The 14796-nt window shown below is 45.0% G+C and overlaps 1 protein-coding gene across 3 annotated transcripts in view; it reads left to right on the top strand.

Moving 5' to 3' along the window:
• The window catches only part of LOC139542674 (nucleolar protein 4-like), a 182357-nt gene that overhangs the window by 127663 nt on the left and 39898 nt on the right, over window positions 1–14796 (top strand). For all 3 annotated transcript variants that reach the window (XM_071348397.1, XM_071348396.1, XM_071348399.1), the window contains one exon: window positions 5523–5670. In XM_071348397.1, the coding sequence (XP_071204498.1) occupies window positions 5523–5670 (148 nt within the window). The remainder of the gene's footprint in view (window positions 1–5522; window positions 5671–14796) is intronic.

Genomic DNA, 14796 nt, shown 5'->3' with positions numbered 1-14796 from the left:
TGCGTGCAATGAACGCAAGAGAAGTGACACAATTTCACCTGGTTAATATTGCCTGCTAACCTGGATTTCTTTTAGCTAAATATGCAGGTTTAAAAATATATACTTCTGTGTATTGATTTTAAGAAAGGCATTGATGTTTATGGTTAGGTACACATTGGAGCAACGATACGCACAGGACACGCTAGATAAACTAGTAATATCATCAACCATGTGTAGTTAACTAGTGATTATGATTGATTGATTGATTGTTTTTTACAAGATAAGTTTAATGCTAGCTAGCAAATTACCTTGGCTTCTACTGCATTCGCGTAACAGGCAGGCTCCTCGTGGAGTGCAATGTAATCAGGTGGTTAGAGCGTTGAACTAGTTAACTGTAAGGATGCAAGATTGAATCCCCCGAGCTGACTGTCACGTTCCTGACCTTATTTCCCTTGTTTTGTCTTTATTTAGTATGGTCAGGGCGTGAGTTGGGGTGGGCAGTCTATGTTATTTGTTTCTATGTTTAGGTTTGTTCGTTTGGCCTAATATGGTTCTCAATCAGAGGCAGGTGTTTGTCATTGTCTCTGATTGGGAACCATATTAAGGTAGGCTGTTTTCACTGTTTGTTTGTGGGTGATTGTTGCCGTGTCTGTGTTTGTTCGCCACACGGTACTGTTTTCGTTCGTTTGTTCACATCGTTTATTGTTTTGTATTTTGTCAAGTGTCTTTCGTATATGTTGCTATAATTAAAATATGTATTCAAACCACGCTGCGCTTTGGTACGATCCTTGTTCCTCCTCAGACGAGGAGGAAGACGAGCGTTACACTGACAAGGTAAAAATCTGTCGTTCTGCCCCTGAACAAGGCAGTTAACCCACCATCCCTAGGCCATCATTGAAAATAAGAATGTGTTCTTAACTGACTTGCCTAGTTAAATAAAGATTAAATAAAGGTGTTAAAAAAAAAAAAAAACGGCCAAATCGGTGTCCAAAAATACCGATTTCCGATTGTTATGCAAACTTGAAACCGTCCCTAATTAATCGGCCATTCCGATTAATCGGTCGAACTCTACTTCCAATACACATTGCCTGTGAGTATCAGAGGTGAACCAGTTGCATACACAGCTTGAGCAAGACATTCATCAGCATTTCTCTGACTACGTTCCTCCATTGAGTCAAAAAACTTCTGATTCCAGGAGTACCATGATCTGTTGCTATCGATAAGGTGTCTGATTCATAATTTCCACCTCGAATAGAAGTAGAGGGACTTTTGTCAGAGGTTGCTTGTTTCTTTGTTGCATTCTTCACATATGATTTGGCACAGTATTTGCAAATGTACACAGCTTTTTCTTCTACATTAGCCTCAGTGAAATGTCTCCACACATCAGATAGTGCCCGTGGCATTTTCCTGTAAAGATTAGAAAGAAAGGAGTAAAAAAATAAAACAAATACAATTCCATGTACAGATAAATACTTAAGCAGTTAGATTAAACAACTCCTTTGTAAGGTAAATGTTTAAAATGAAACATGTATGGAAACAGTTGAATTAACACTCCTCAATTAGCAGGCTCAAGCAAGCTAAAACCCACATGTTAGAAAAAACTAACTAGCAGAAATTGTTAACAAGTTAGAAATGATTTTAACACACTTTTCTGGAGGCTACTATTTACTAGTTAACAAAACATAATGTTTGTCATATAAAATATATTCACCCTCCCAGTATTGTAATCAAAACTTACCAGAAAGCATGAAGTCCTTGGTTCAGACAGTGTAGTAGTGTGGGTTCAATAGCATCTCACTAGTGTGCAAGATCTTGAGAATCAGCGGTACATGTGATGGAAGAATGCACTGTGTGTCACGGATCCCTCTGGAACTTTCATTGCGCCCACCTGGCCCCTATTTCCACTGAAGGTATTTGTATATTCAGTATGTGCCCTTTGTTCACCATGGTGCTGTCGATTCGTGTTACAATGTCCGTTGGTGTGTGTGTGAGTACCTGTGCTGCATGTTTTGGGCTTTCGTGCCCTTGTGGATTGTACAGATGATTACACGTCTCGTCCCGTGCATTAATCATTGTGCGCGTGTGATTTATTCGAGGTACTCCTTGCTCTTTTGTTTTGGTTTTCAAACCTGTGTTTTGTTACATGTTTGTTTGGTCTTCGTCCCTGTGCCTTTACATGGCATGCCGTAATTTGGGCTTAATAAAAGAAAACTATTATGCATTCCTGCGTCTGTCTCCAGATCCTTCAGGACACTGCATACAGAGGGTTGCAATTCCATTGAATATGGGGATAGTTTAACCAAAATATGCCACACGACCTAGCATTGCCTTATGTGTATCCCACAAACAAAGTTCACTGTTATAAGCTAACTTTTTTTTATGAATTTATGCAAAATTCCCCAAATTCCAGGGCTTAACTTCCCATGGAAAATTTCCGGAAATTTCCCAGAAAGTTTCCGACCCTATCAAGGCACAAGGTGAGACCCAAATGCAGACACAAGAGGCAGATGGTTGGAGTCTTACAATGTTTATTAATCCAAAGGGGTAGGCAAGAGAATGGTCGTGGACAAGCAAAAAGGTCAAAACCAGATCAGAGTCCAGGAGGTACAGAGTGGCAGACAGGCCGTGGTCAAGCAGGCAGAATGGTCAGGCAGGCGGGTACAGGGTGCTGGGTGCTGTAATCCCGAATGAAACGGCGGTAGAAGGTTGCACACCCCATTAAACCGTTGCAACTGCACCCTGGACGTTTGGCCTCAACTGCATGCACCACTGCTTTCACCTTTCCAGGACCAATCTGAACATTTCCATCAGCAATGACATATCCCAGAAAGGTGATAGTAGAGCGGTGGAACTCACACTTCTCGGCTTTCACGAACAATTGGTTTTCCAGGAGGCGCTGAAGGACCTGTCTGACATGGAGTACATGTTCTTGGGCAGATCGGGGGGGAAAAGCAGGATGTCGTCCAGGTAGACGAACACAAACCGGTTTAGCATGTCCCGAAGCACATCATTGACCAAAGCCTGGAAAACAGCGAGTTGGTGAGCCCAAATGGCATGACATGGTACTCATAATGTCCACTGGCTGTGTTGAAGGCTGTTTTCCACTCATCCCCCTCACGTATCCGAACCAGGTGGTAGGCATTCCGAAGGTCCGACTTTGAAAACATGGTAGCCCCCTGGAGAGATTCAAACGCCGAGGAGAGGAGAGGTAGGGAGTGACGATTTTTGACAGTGATATCGTTAAGTCCCCGGTAATCAATGCGCGGGCGACGGGTCTTGTCCTTCTTCTCCACAAAGAAAAACCCTGCGCTGGCAGGAGATGCAGAAGGACGGACGGACCCAGTGGCCAGAGACTCCTCTATGTACTCCTCCATAGCTTTGGTCTCTGGTCCGGCCAGAGAATTCAACCGACTCCGAGGTGGTGTAGTGCCTGGGAGTACGTCAATGGCACAATTATAAGGGCGGTGCAGGGGAAGGGAAGTAGCACGTGCCTTACAGAACACTTCCAGGAGGTCATGGTATTCAGTAGGAATAGCAGAGACATCCACAGTCTTGCTAACACCCTGAGGAGGATGACTTGGGGACAGCTGTGCTGCTTGAAGGCAGTGGGAATGGCAAAAAGGGTTCCAACCCAGGATGGAGCTTGAGGTCCAGTCAATCACAGGATTGTGTTTTTGTAGCCAGGAAAATCCCAAAACAACCGGAACATGGGGAGATGCAATGAGGAGGAACTGTATGGTCTCACTGTGGTTACCAGAAACCTGTAATTGTGTGTTTATTAATCCAAAGGGTAGGCAAGAGAATGGTCGTGGACAGGCAAAAAAGGTCAAAACCAGATCAGAGTCCAGGAGGTACAGAGTGGCAGACAGGATTGTGGTCAAGGCAGGCAGAATGGTCAGGCAGGCGGGTACAAAGTCCAGAAACAGGCAAGTGTCAAAACCGGGAGGACAAGAAAAAGGCGAATGCAAAAAGCATGAGAACGGGAAAAACGCTGGTTGACTTGGAAACATACAAGACGAACTGGCACAGAGAGACAGGAAACACAGGGATAAATACACTGGCACAGAGAGACAGGAAACACAGGGATAAATACACTGTCACAGAGAGACAGGAAACACAGGGATAAATACACTGGCACAGAGAGACAGGAAACAAAGGGATAAATACATTGGGGAAAACAAGCGACACCTGGAGGAGGTGGAGACAATAACGAGGACAGGTGAAACAGATCAGGGCGTGACAGACCCTTTGCAACCCTAGTACGGATGTGTGCATGATATATGATGTGTGTGTATGGTTGTGTGTGCATGATATATGATGTGTGTGTACGGTTGTGTGTGCATGATATATGATGTGTGTGTACGGTTGTGTGTGCATGATATATGATGTGTGTGTACGGTTGTGTGTGCATGATATACTGTATAATGTGTGTGTACGGTTGTATGTGTATGATATATGATGTGTGTGTACGGTTGTGTGTGCATGATACATGGTGTGTGTTTATGGCCGTGTGTGTGTGTGTGTGTGTGTGTGTGTGTGTGTGTGTGTGTGTGTGTGAATGATATATGATGTGTGCACATGTGTGTTGCGGATGTGTGAGACTATAAGTGCTTGTACACGCTCATACTGCAAGTGAAAGACTTCATAACAAGTTCTAAAGTGCAGTGGATGGGTCTGTTGGAGGGGAAGGCTGTATCTTGACTCTCTATTGTGTTGCCTGAAAGGCAGCTATCTGCAGCACTCTGGACCTCATTAGTGGGAGTGCCGGGCTCTCAGATCCTCTTTGCTCTGTGCTGCAACCAGAGGAGCCTCACTGACACAAGTCAAACTAACAGGATTGGAATGAATGTAGATTGAATGTAGAATCATCTCTGATATGGAAATTAAGATAGGGGCCTTAACCCTTATGGTGTCATTAGGCTGGTTGGTTTTTGGCCTTGGTTTGGCTCCGGTCATGGAGCTTCAGCTGGACTTCTAATGCTTAATTAATCTAACGCTCCGTATGCATGGTGTATAGGCCTGCTGCTAAAGGCTTCTGGACCTGGTAGATGGAGTTGTTATTTTATTTCGTCTGTAGTCCTCGGTCGGCTGTGCTCTTTGCCTTAATGCAGTGACTAAAAAGGGAGAACTACTGTAATGACTGATCACTTTGCTGTATTGCAAATGTGCAACGACAGGCTGCCTTTGAATTTTGTCCATAGTCTCATACTCATAATAGTAAATTGTTGGCGGTTATGTTGTTTGATTTATTTACAACATAACGCTCAGCAGTCCAGACATGCATTCATTTTCTTACTGCAAGGTGTCATCCACTCCGTCAGTAGTCCATTTAGGTAGTCTCCTGACACAGACAGGGAGCCTCAGTCCACCTCATTTGGCAACCTCTCTGATGTCTGAGGTCCGATCCGTCACATGTAACGTCTGATATCTTCCAATCTCTTTATTTTCTCCCTCTTCCACCTGTCTTAGCTGTCCATGGAATGACATGACAATCTCTCCCCACTCTTTCTCTCTTTCGCCCTCTCCCTGTCTTTTTCTGTCAGGATGAGACTTCAGTGAGCAGTGAGGACTTTGATATGAGCGACCCCACATGGATATCAGCTGATCACGGCCCTGCTTCAGACCTGAGTCCCCCGAACCGCAGAGAGAGAATGCACAGCCCACAGAACGCACACATTAAGGAGGAGGACGGTAAGAAAGAGCTATTATTGCTGCTTTCTTTCTCCTCTCTCTCTCTCTCTCTCTCGCTCTCGCTCTCGCTCTCTCGCTCTCTGTGTGTGAGCACAACACACTCATCGGTATCCCCTTTCTTCAGACTCTTACCCATCTCTCTGACTCCCTCTCTCTCCTCTGATCTCCCCTCTCAGCTCTCTCTCTTTTATTGAAATGAAATCCCTCATAGGTGTGGTTGGTGGGGGAAACTGAGAACTTTGAAGAAAGGGATTTGTGTACAGCTGCTATAAAGATACAGTACAATTAGCTGTTCAACACTGTACCCACAACAACATGCACTCCTCACACTAAGTCAGTCAGTGTGTTAGTTAGGCTGGTAGAGATAAAGCTCTTTTAGATTTTGATGAGAGTGGAGTGGAAAGGCCAGGGTGAAGCGAGAGAAGATGTTGGAATCAATTTCGATCACCATTCTGCTCTCTCCCTGCTTCCGGTGCGGGGGAAGGGCTACTGTTCCCATACCAGTAAGGAAGGGGGTGAACGGAGGGGGTTGGATGGAGATATGGATAGAGCTGGGAAAAGAGGGGCAGGGAGCCTTGTAAGGTCCTCTAGACCAGCTAGAGAAGGCCTCCTGGGACAGGTTAAGCCACCACCACCACCACCACCTAAATGGTGTTCACCTTGAACTCTGTGTGGAGACATGACAAAAGGTTAATGTATTCTAATCCACACTCTGTAACAGCCAGTGTGAGTGGTACTGAGCAGGGAAACATTTGCCCCTTAATAGAAGTACCAGCGTGTTTTACTGAGCACCATGATGTTTTTCCCTGACTCCATCTTTCAGCGGGCTGAGGAGAAACAGCTTGGCTGTGGTGATTGACATGGCTTTGCCTGCTGCTGCTGTCAGGTAAATGTGCAGGTAATGTTCCCAGAGAGAGCCATCATTACATGTCTGCTCGCTGCCTCTTTAGCCCGGCAGCAGCAACCAGTAGCAGATGGGACCTGGGAGCAGCATTGCACATGGCGGATGGACGCACCGCTGAAAATAAGCTAATAAATCAAATAGCTAACAGCGGAGAACACCGCCAGCCGTGCTCTCTCCTTCTCTAACTTAAGGAGACAAGAATCTTATCTGCTATTCTTCAATAAGTCGAAACGTCTATACAGAAAGGCTTGTTGTTAGCGAGCCATTTGTGTTGTAGCTTATAGCCTGACGTTTCCTGTCTGAGAATATGAGATGTTTATGGGAACCTCCAATAGAGAACTTTGATAGGCGACCTTGACTTGCTTGCTATGTCACTGGGAATGATTTGCCGGAGGGAGTAAACCTTGCTCCTCGCTGTCTATTTTGAACGGACTGGCTCCTCCCCCATCCATCCCATTTATCTGTTCTCTGAGGTGGGGGGGGGGGGGGGTCACACTTTGACTCAGGGTTGTGACATATTCCAGGAGCGCCCCACAAGAGATTCTCAGGCCCAGTGCTTAAGAGTGGCTATGATTGCACTGGGGCTCCAGAGGGAACCAAGTGGGGCTCCTGATGCACTGACCTCCCCAGCCTGAGAGGCTCCTCAGGTAGCTGGCTGAGCTGTGGAGTGTCCCCTCGAGGAGCTCTCACTGGAGATGTGACTGGAAGGGTCATTGGGCAAGTGTCTGTGACAACAAGATGTACGACTCTGTAGTAGGCGCTAGGCACTTCCCCCTCACCAGAGACCAGAGAGAAAGGGCCCACAAGGCTCAGGCAATCAGACATGTCATCCAGGCGGATTACTCTGTACTTGGGTTGACATTCTTAGTAACGAACCCATTACAAGTGATTTAGGAAGTTGTCGGTTTGTTTCTGTGTGTGTTTCCTGCTTTGGATTCTTACATGAATGACGGAGCACTGCTGTACTCGTTCAGCTAGCTACTGTGATTTCCCACAGTAAAGTGGAGGACTGTACCATATAGGGAAGGTGGTGGGAAACACTACATGGTCCATGCGTGTAAAACTATGACTAGCTTTGAACACACACACACACACACACACACACACACACACACACACACACACACACACACACACACACACACACACACACACACACACACACACACACAATGCAAGGGAAAACTGGCTGTAGGGTTTAGAAATCATCTGACAGGCTGAGTAATTTCCCTACATTTCCATAAACCGTGTACACGTCCTGCTAGTGCACGTTCAGCGCATGTGACACGCACTGTTATGTTTTTTTATAAAACTCATCCTCCATTTTTTATAAAAACCCTCATGGTCAGAGCTCACAGTGCAGCCAGAAATGTGTAGAGATGACCGCACAGTGTCTAGGTCCCTGCTTCCCTCCCTGGAGGCAGAGAGAGCAGACCAGAATACAACCACTACACTGCTGCAGCCTCTAGCCCAGTGGCACACATGGCCTAAGGTGTTTGAAGTCACTGAAAGTAGGCCAGTTGAAAATGGCAGGGTGACTTTGACCTGCCTCACCTCGAGCTACGCGATCCAGGTCAACTGTTAAACAAAATAAATAGATGAGAATGGCAATGCTGCATTTTCTAATAGTCAGCGTAATGAGCTGGGAAGGCCCGTGGCAAAATATTGTATGGACGGCTGGAATATACTGTTTTAAACAGTTTAGGTAGTGTACCACTGCTGCTTCAAAACACTCTAATGGGACCAGACCTAATCAGACCTAGCTAATACTTGTTATAAGCCCCACAGACTTCTTCACATCAGTATCGAAAGAAGCTAACAGTAGAACACAGTATGTATTATTGGGGAAATTAGATGATACCTCAATAACTGTCTGTCCCTGACCGTAGTACTGGGCTAAAGACAGACGCAGGCTAGGAGGCCTTCAGAATAAACCTGCCTCTATTAGGTTGAGAACAACAGTGGATATGTCCCAAATGGCCCCATATTCCCTATATAGTGCACTACCTTGGACAAGAGTTTAGGGAGTAGGGTGCCATATGGGATGAAACCAGTATTTCTACTGCTACGTCAGAGCTGATTTCCCACATAGGCAGCGCCACAGTGCACGGGGCTCCAAGGCAAGTAAGGGGAGGGGCTAACAATGATGCCGATAATAATGTGATAACCTAATGGAAATACTATTAAATATTCAGCGTCATTAACATATGACATTTCACAGTGTGTTCTATTTGATTGTGAGTATGTTTGCCAAGTTCATCTCGGGGATTTGGGGCTCGGATTCCACTCACGCACGAGAGGGAGGCTGCAGAGTGAAGATAAAATCCTCTTCAGATGAATTATAGGAGATGACCAGGATAGGAGGAGTATGCTGTTATTTTGTCCAGTTTGACTACACCTCCACCTTCCCCCAATTTCACAGGCTCCTGAGAGAGGCCAACAACCATAAATGTGTGTGATCATGGGAGTGTTGTGGGAGCATGACTACCACTAGTTGTGTTTGTGCAGAGGAAGAAGGCTTTCCGCTGAGCTAGGGCTACACCCCCCCCCCCCCCCCCCCCACGACACACACAAAAATAATAAGGCAAGTAAATTAATTATTACAAGCAAAAGCTCACTCGCAGGGAGAGAGACAGGTAACAATTTGTTTTGTTTATAGGAATGAATACCAGCTGTGATTGAGAGCATGCCTGTTGGCATATTTATAATCAGTGTTTTTCTCTGGGAAACTGCAATTAGGTAGCTGACTTTAAGCAGGACCAGCGTCTCAACCTGGTCTTAATGAGGTAGTAGTGACTAGCTGGATGCTGCCTCAGAATGTTGTGAATCCATCCGGCTGGCTGCACAGGAGGCCATGAGGATAGAGAGGTTGGAGACCTCCATCTGCTTTCCTCCCCCTGCTTGCTAACTACTAAGCTCTTCCCAGAAAACCAGTCTCATTCCCTGGCTGAGTACAAGGTGTGTGTGCTGCCTGAGAGTGTGTGTGTTTTTTAAGACCTTGGGATCACTCCCCACCCATGTCTCTTATTGTTTTATGGGAGGGTAGAAGGGTGCATTTCAGAGAACTGGCGTAAAGGTTGCCCCATAAATCCCAAAATTCTGAAATCAGTCAATCCTGGTTCAGCCCGCGCCCAACACCCGATACACAATTGGACGGCTCAGATCAGATAAGGATGGAGCGACGAAGTGTGTTTGTTTTTCTACAAGGTGGTTCCTCAGCAGCATCCAGTGACCAGAGGTATTGCGACAGCTCCTTTAGCCTCAGCAGGCAACAACAACAGAAGGGTTCAGAGCAGTTCAGCACCCTTTCATAGCCATCATTGGGTTTGTGTGAAATAGCTGTGCGTTTCACACAACTAAGCTTGCTATGTTTGACTAGAGTCAAAGATGTTATGGCTAGACGTTAAGCTGCTACCTGCAGTACATACAATACAGTGCAGGGCAGTTGTAATGAAGTGGCCTAATGTGTAATAACGTCTAATTAAGTTATAATTATTGAATATTAAATATTATTTACAGTGCACCACCTGCATGTTCTTATTCCGCAAGTAACAATCAGTGCAGTGCTGTACAGTGTAGTACAGTACAGTGTATTACAACAGTATTGTACAATAAAGTGCAGTGAGTGACCAGGTCTACCTACCTGCACTAATGGAGATATTCTATTGTGTTTGTCAGTCTTAACATAGCCCAATGATGGTGTACATCCTATCCTTCCACAGTGGGGAATGGGAACGACGGCAGAGTAGATCCAGAGCTGACAAGATGAGTCCTCGTCTGAGGAGGAGAAGTTTGAAGGATCAGAGGACCAATGCGCAGCGTGGTAATTGTTCATCTTATTTAATGAAGTGAACAACTCAAAATACAAAAACAACAAAGTGAAACCCGAAACAGTTCTATCTGGTGCAGACACACAAAGACTGAAAACAACCACCCACAAAACCCAACAGAAAACAGGCTACCTAAGTATGGTTCCCAATCAGGGACAACGATTGACAGCTGCCTCTGATTGGGAACCATATTTAGGTAGCCTGTTTTCTGTTGGGTTTGTTTTGTGGGTGGTTGTTTTCAGTCTTTGTGTGTCTGCACCAGATAGAACTGTTTCGGTTTTCACTTTGTTGTTTTTGTATTTTGAGTTGTTCACTTCATTAAATAAGATGAACAATTACCACGCTGCGCATTGGTCCTCTGATCCTTCAAACTTCTCCTCCTCAGACGAGGAGGAAGACGACAGCCGTTACAGTCAGTGACAATTTTTTTTTTTAAATCAATTTAAAATTCTGTCTGTAACACAATAAAATGTGGAAAAAGTCAAGGGGTGTGAATACTTTCTGAAGGCACTGTAAAATTAATATTGTTATATGTAGATGGCCAACATTTGCTATGAATTCTTCTTCAGTTAGCCTGCGGACTACGCAGACTACAGTGGATATTCTAGCCATGCCAAAATGAACACAGTATGTATTTATTGATGTATCAATATAAAATATTTTAGTCAGGTAACATATTAGATGTGTGGGCAATTTTTCATTTCGAAGTCAGAGTTCATTTTCTCTCGCTTCAGCTCAAAACCAGCCACCATTGGTTTCAATACATTTTGCATCGTTTTTTACGTGGTTACATCATTACGTCAACAGTCCTGGGAATATTTCAGTTGAAGCATGCATCAATGGTTCAAAATGTGTACAAACGAAGTACACATCTGAGAACTGCCCTCCGTGCTTCATTTCACATACTTTGATTTGGACTCATACTCTGACCGTTTCCTGCTCCAATTCGCATGCTCAGAGCATAGTAATATGCATATTGAGAAACAACAAACTCAGTCACAAAGTTAGCTATACAGTCTGGCTGTACACACACAGTCCCCTCCCTTTCCTGCTACGGCCAGACACTCTTTAGGCTATGTGTTAATAGTTGTCTCCTGTTTTTCTCTTGCTTAGAGCTCAGTCACAGACATAGGTCTAAATAAAGTTAGTGTGCAGTGTAATATCAGTATTATATGTCTGTAATGCTATGTGTTTGCTTATCTATTGTCAATTAAACTACTTAAAGACATCTTGCCCAAGATGATGGGAAACTTAGAGAGCAATGTTTATGGACAATGTGGAGAAATTGCACATATACATTGGAAACATGTGAATAATGGTTTTGACGCTCTGAGTGTCTGGCTGGCATGACACAAGTACAGGACCAAGTGTTAATCCCTTATGTCTCTGCTTTCAACATCCAGAATTTTGAAGGCCTAATGGTTGTGTAACTATTGTTAGTGAGTGTCTACAGAGATGCTCCTCTGCTTATTGTTAAACATCTTTTGGAGTAGTATTTGTACTGAAAACAAGCTTCAGAAAAACAAGATAATGCTGGTGGTTGGCCTTGAACTCGACCGTGTAACACAGAGGAGGAGGAGGGTTGGTGGGGGTTTGTGGGGGTAGAGAACAGGTTGGGACTGGGGACTGGGTAGCTGTGGGGGTTTTATGTGTGTGTGTTTTATGAAACGTCCTTCGCCTGGTGTAAAAGGAAGATAGGAGACGCCAGCAGCATGCTGTAATCTTGGCTGTGTGTGTGTGATTGGGAGGGGGAAGAGCACTTAACTCTCAGAACGAAGCTCAGTGGCTGGTACTGCCTCCATCTTGTACAAGAGAGCATTAAACACAATGAGAACAAAGGTCAGAAGGTCACACACACAGACAGACAGACAGTTCTCCTCTCCTCTGGTGCTGTATGTTGCTATCCCCCCTCATGAAACAACACACACAACCACAAAAACAAGAATGACACAGCTAACTTTTCTTTTAAATTGAGTTTGCTTGCATCTACTTTATCGTTGTGTTGGTCTGTGTAACATTAAAACTTTAGCTAGCTAAAGCACAGACCAGATCTACGTCTTGATTGTGATCATGCAGTTTTACAGCAGGCCATAAAGTGTTAATAATCTGTAGTTCAGGGAGGAAGGTGCTGGCTGTAGACTGTAAAGGTGCTATCAGAGTGGGCTGCTGTTAATGGACCGTTGAGGACCAAAATAATGGGCACGACACAGCGCCCTGTGGCCACCACTGAATAACATGCTGGCTCACACAGTGAATACTAAACACCTCTTTCAAGGGTGAACCCTCGGACATGGGAGAATTACACTCACCGATATGAGCTTCACTCTTTGCTTTTACTTAATAGCCTACATCAGTGATTTTAAGGAAGGTAGGAAAGGCTTGGTTGGAACAAAATAGGTTGTTTGTTGTTGTGTTTATACAGGTTTAGACCCAGAGCATAGCCTAATCATACTTTCCTTTGTTTCCAGCAGTGTGTGGCTATGTTAGTGCTAGCTACCTCAGTCCCCTTCCTATTGTTATTCATAAGGCTAGAAAACCCCCATCGGCTATTAGCCCAGAGAAGCTGAGAAGTGGAGAGTCTTTGTGCAGTCCTTCACGGCCAAATAATGGGCCACTCCTGACTCCTCCTCCTCCTGCGCCAGTATCGATAACCAGCCCCCCCTCACCCCCACCCCCACCCCATCAGCACCACCTCCCCTCCCCCATTCAGCAGCCAGTCAGCCCAGCCACCTACCCTGCCTCTGCCTGCCCCAGCCTCCCAGATTACAAGTGACAAAGCTCAGACACATCTCCATCACAGGCTCAACACAACAGGGGCAGCCTCCCCTCTTTTGTCTCTCTCCATTCCCTTTCAGTCCCCTTTTCTATGAAGCAGGCCTTCAATGGAACGATTGCATGTTCTAGTAGGCCTACAGTGAGCTCTATGTGTTGGCTACTGTGTGGATTATAGCCTAGTGCCATTGTCAATATTATTAGTAAGAGAAGAACTCTGAAAAGATGCATGCGCTTGTATAGTTTTACGGATCCATGAGTGTTATCTCAGAACATGGCTCCTGTTAACGAGGTGCTGTCTGTAGGAACGCTGTTAACACCAGAGATGTGTTCTCTTCTCTTCTGTGCCTTCCTCTAATGTTAATCACGGGGTTGGGTCTCTCTCTCACTCTGTCTCTTTCTCTCACCTATTTTGTGCTGCTTGAGGGCTGCCTGTCGTGGTAGCCTCCTCTGGTCACCTCCTCCTCTCATCACCCCCACTATCTATTCCTGGTTGGGTGGACAATAAAGCCTGCTCCTCAGTACCTGCAGGCCTGTCTTACTGTATGAACATGTCATTGGACACCTAATTTTGTGAATGTTTCACTCCTTGACATACAGTACCAGTCAAAAGTTTGGACACACCTACTCATTTCAGAGTTTTTCTTTATTTTTACTATTTTCTACATTGTAGAATAACAGTGAAGACATCAAAACTATTAAATAAAACATATGGAATCATGTAGTAATCATAAAAGTGTTAAACAAATGTGGCTTGATGACAGCTTTGCACACTCTTGGCATTCTCTCAACTAGCTTCACCTGGAATGCTTTTCCAACAGTCTTGAAGGAGTTCCCACATATGCTGAGCACTTGTTTTGCTGCTTTTCCTTCACTCTGCGATACAACTCATCCCATACCATCTCAATTTGGTTGAGGTCGAGTGATTGTGGAGGCCAGGTCATCTGATGCAGCACTCCATCACTCTCCTTCTTGGTCAAATAGCCCTTAAACAGCCTGAAGGTGTGTTTGGTCATTGTCCTGTTGAAAAACAAATGATAGTCCCACTAAGTGCAAACTAGATGGGATGGCGTATCGTTGTGGTAGCCATGTTTGTTAAATGTGCCTTGAATTCTAAATAAATCACGACAGTGTCACCAGCAAAGCACCTCCACACCATCACACCTCCTCCTCCATACTTCACGGTGGGAACCACGCATGAGGAGATCATCCGTTCACCTACTCTGCGTCTCACAAAGACACGGCGGTTGGAACCAAAAATCACAAATTTGGACTCAACAAAGGACAGATTTCCACCGGTCTAATGTCCATTGCTCGTGTTTCTTGGACCAAGCAAGTATCTTCTTCTTATTGGTGTCCTTTAGTAGTGGTTTCTTTGCAGCAATTCGACCATGAAGGCCTGATTCTCGCAGTCTCCTCTGAACAGTTGATGTTGAGATGTGTCTGTTACTTGAACTCTGAAGCATTTATTTTTTGGGCTGCAATTTCTGAGGCTGGTAACTCTAATGAACTTATCCTCTGCAGCAGAGGTAACTCTGGGTCTTCCTATCCTGTGGCAGGCCTCATGAGAGCAGTTTCATCATAGTGCTTGATGGTTTTTGCGACTGCACTTGAAGAAAC

This window comes from Salvelinus alpinus, chromosome 17 (genome assembly GCF_045679555.1).
Source record: "Salvelinus alpinus chromosome 17, SLU_Salpinus.1, whole genome shotgun sequence".
Lineage (NCBI taxonomy): Eukaryota > Metazoa > Chordata > Actinopteri > Salmoniformes > Salmonidae > Salvelinus > Salvelinus alpinus.
Note: the sequence above shows the minus strand (reverse complement) of the source record. Positions and strands in the feature narration are given on the sequence as shown.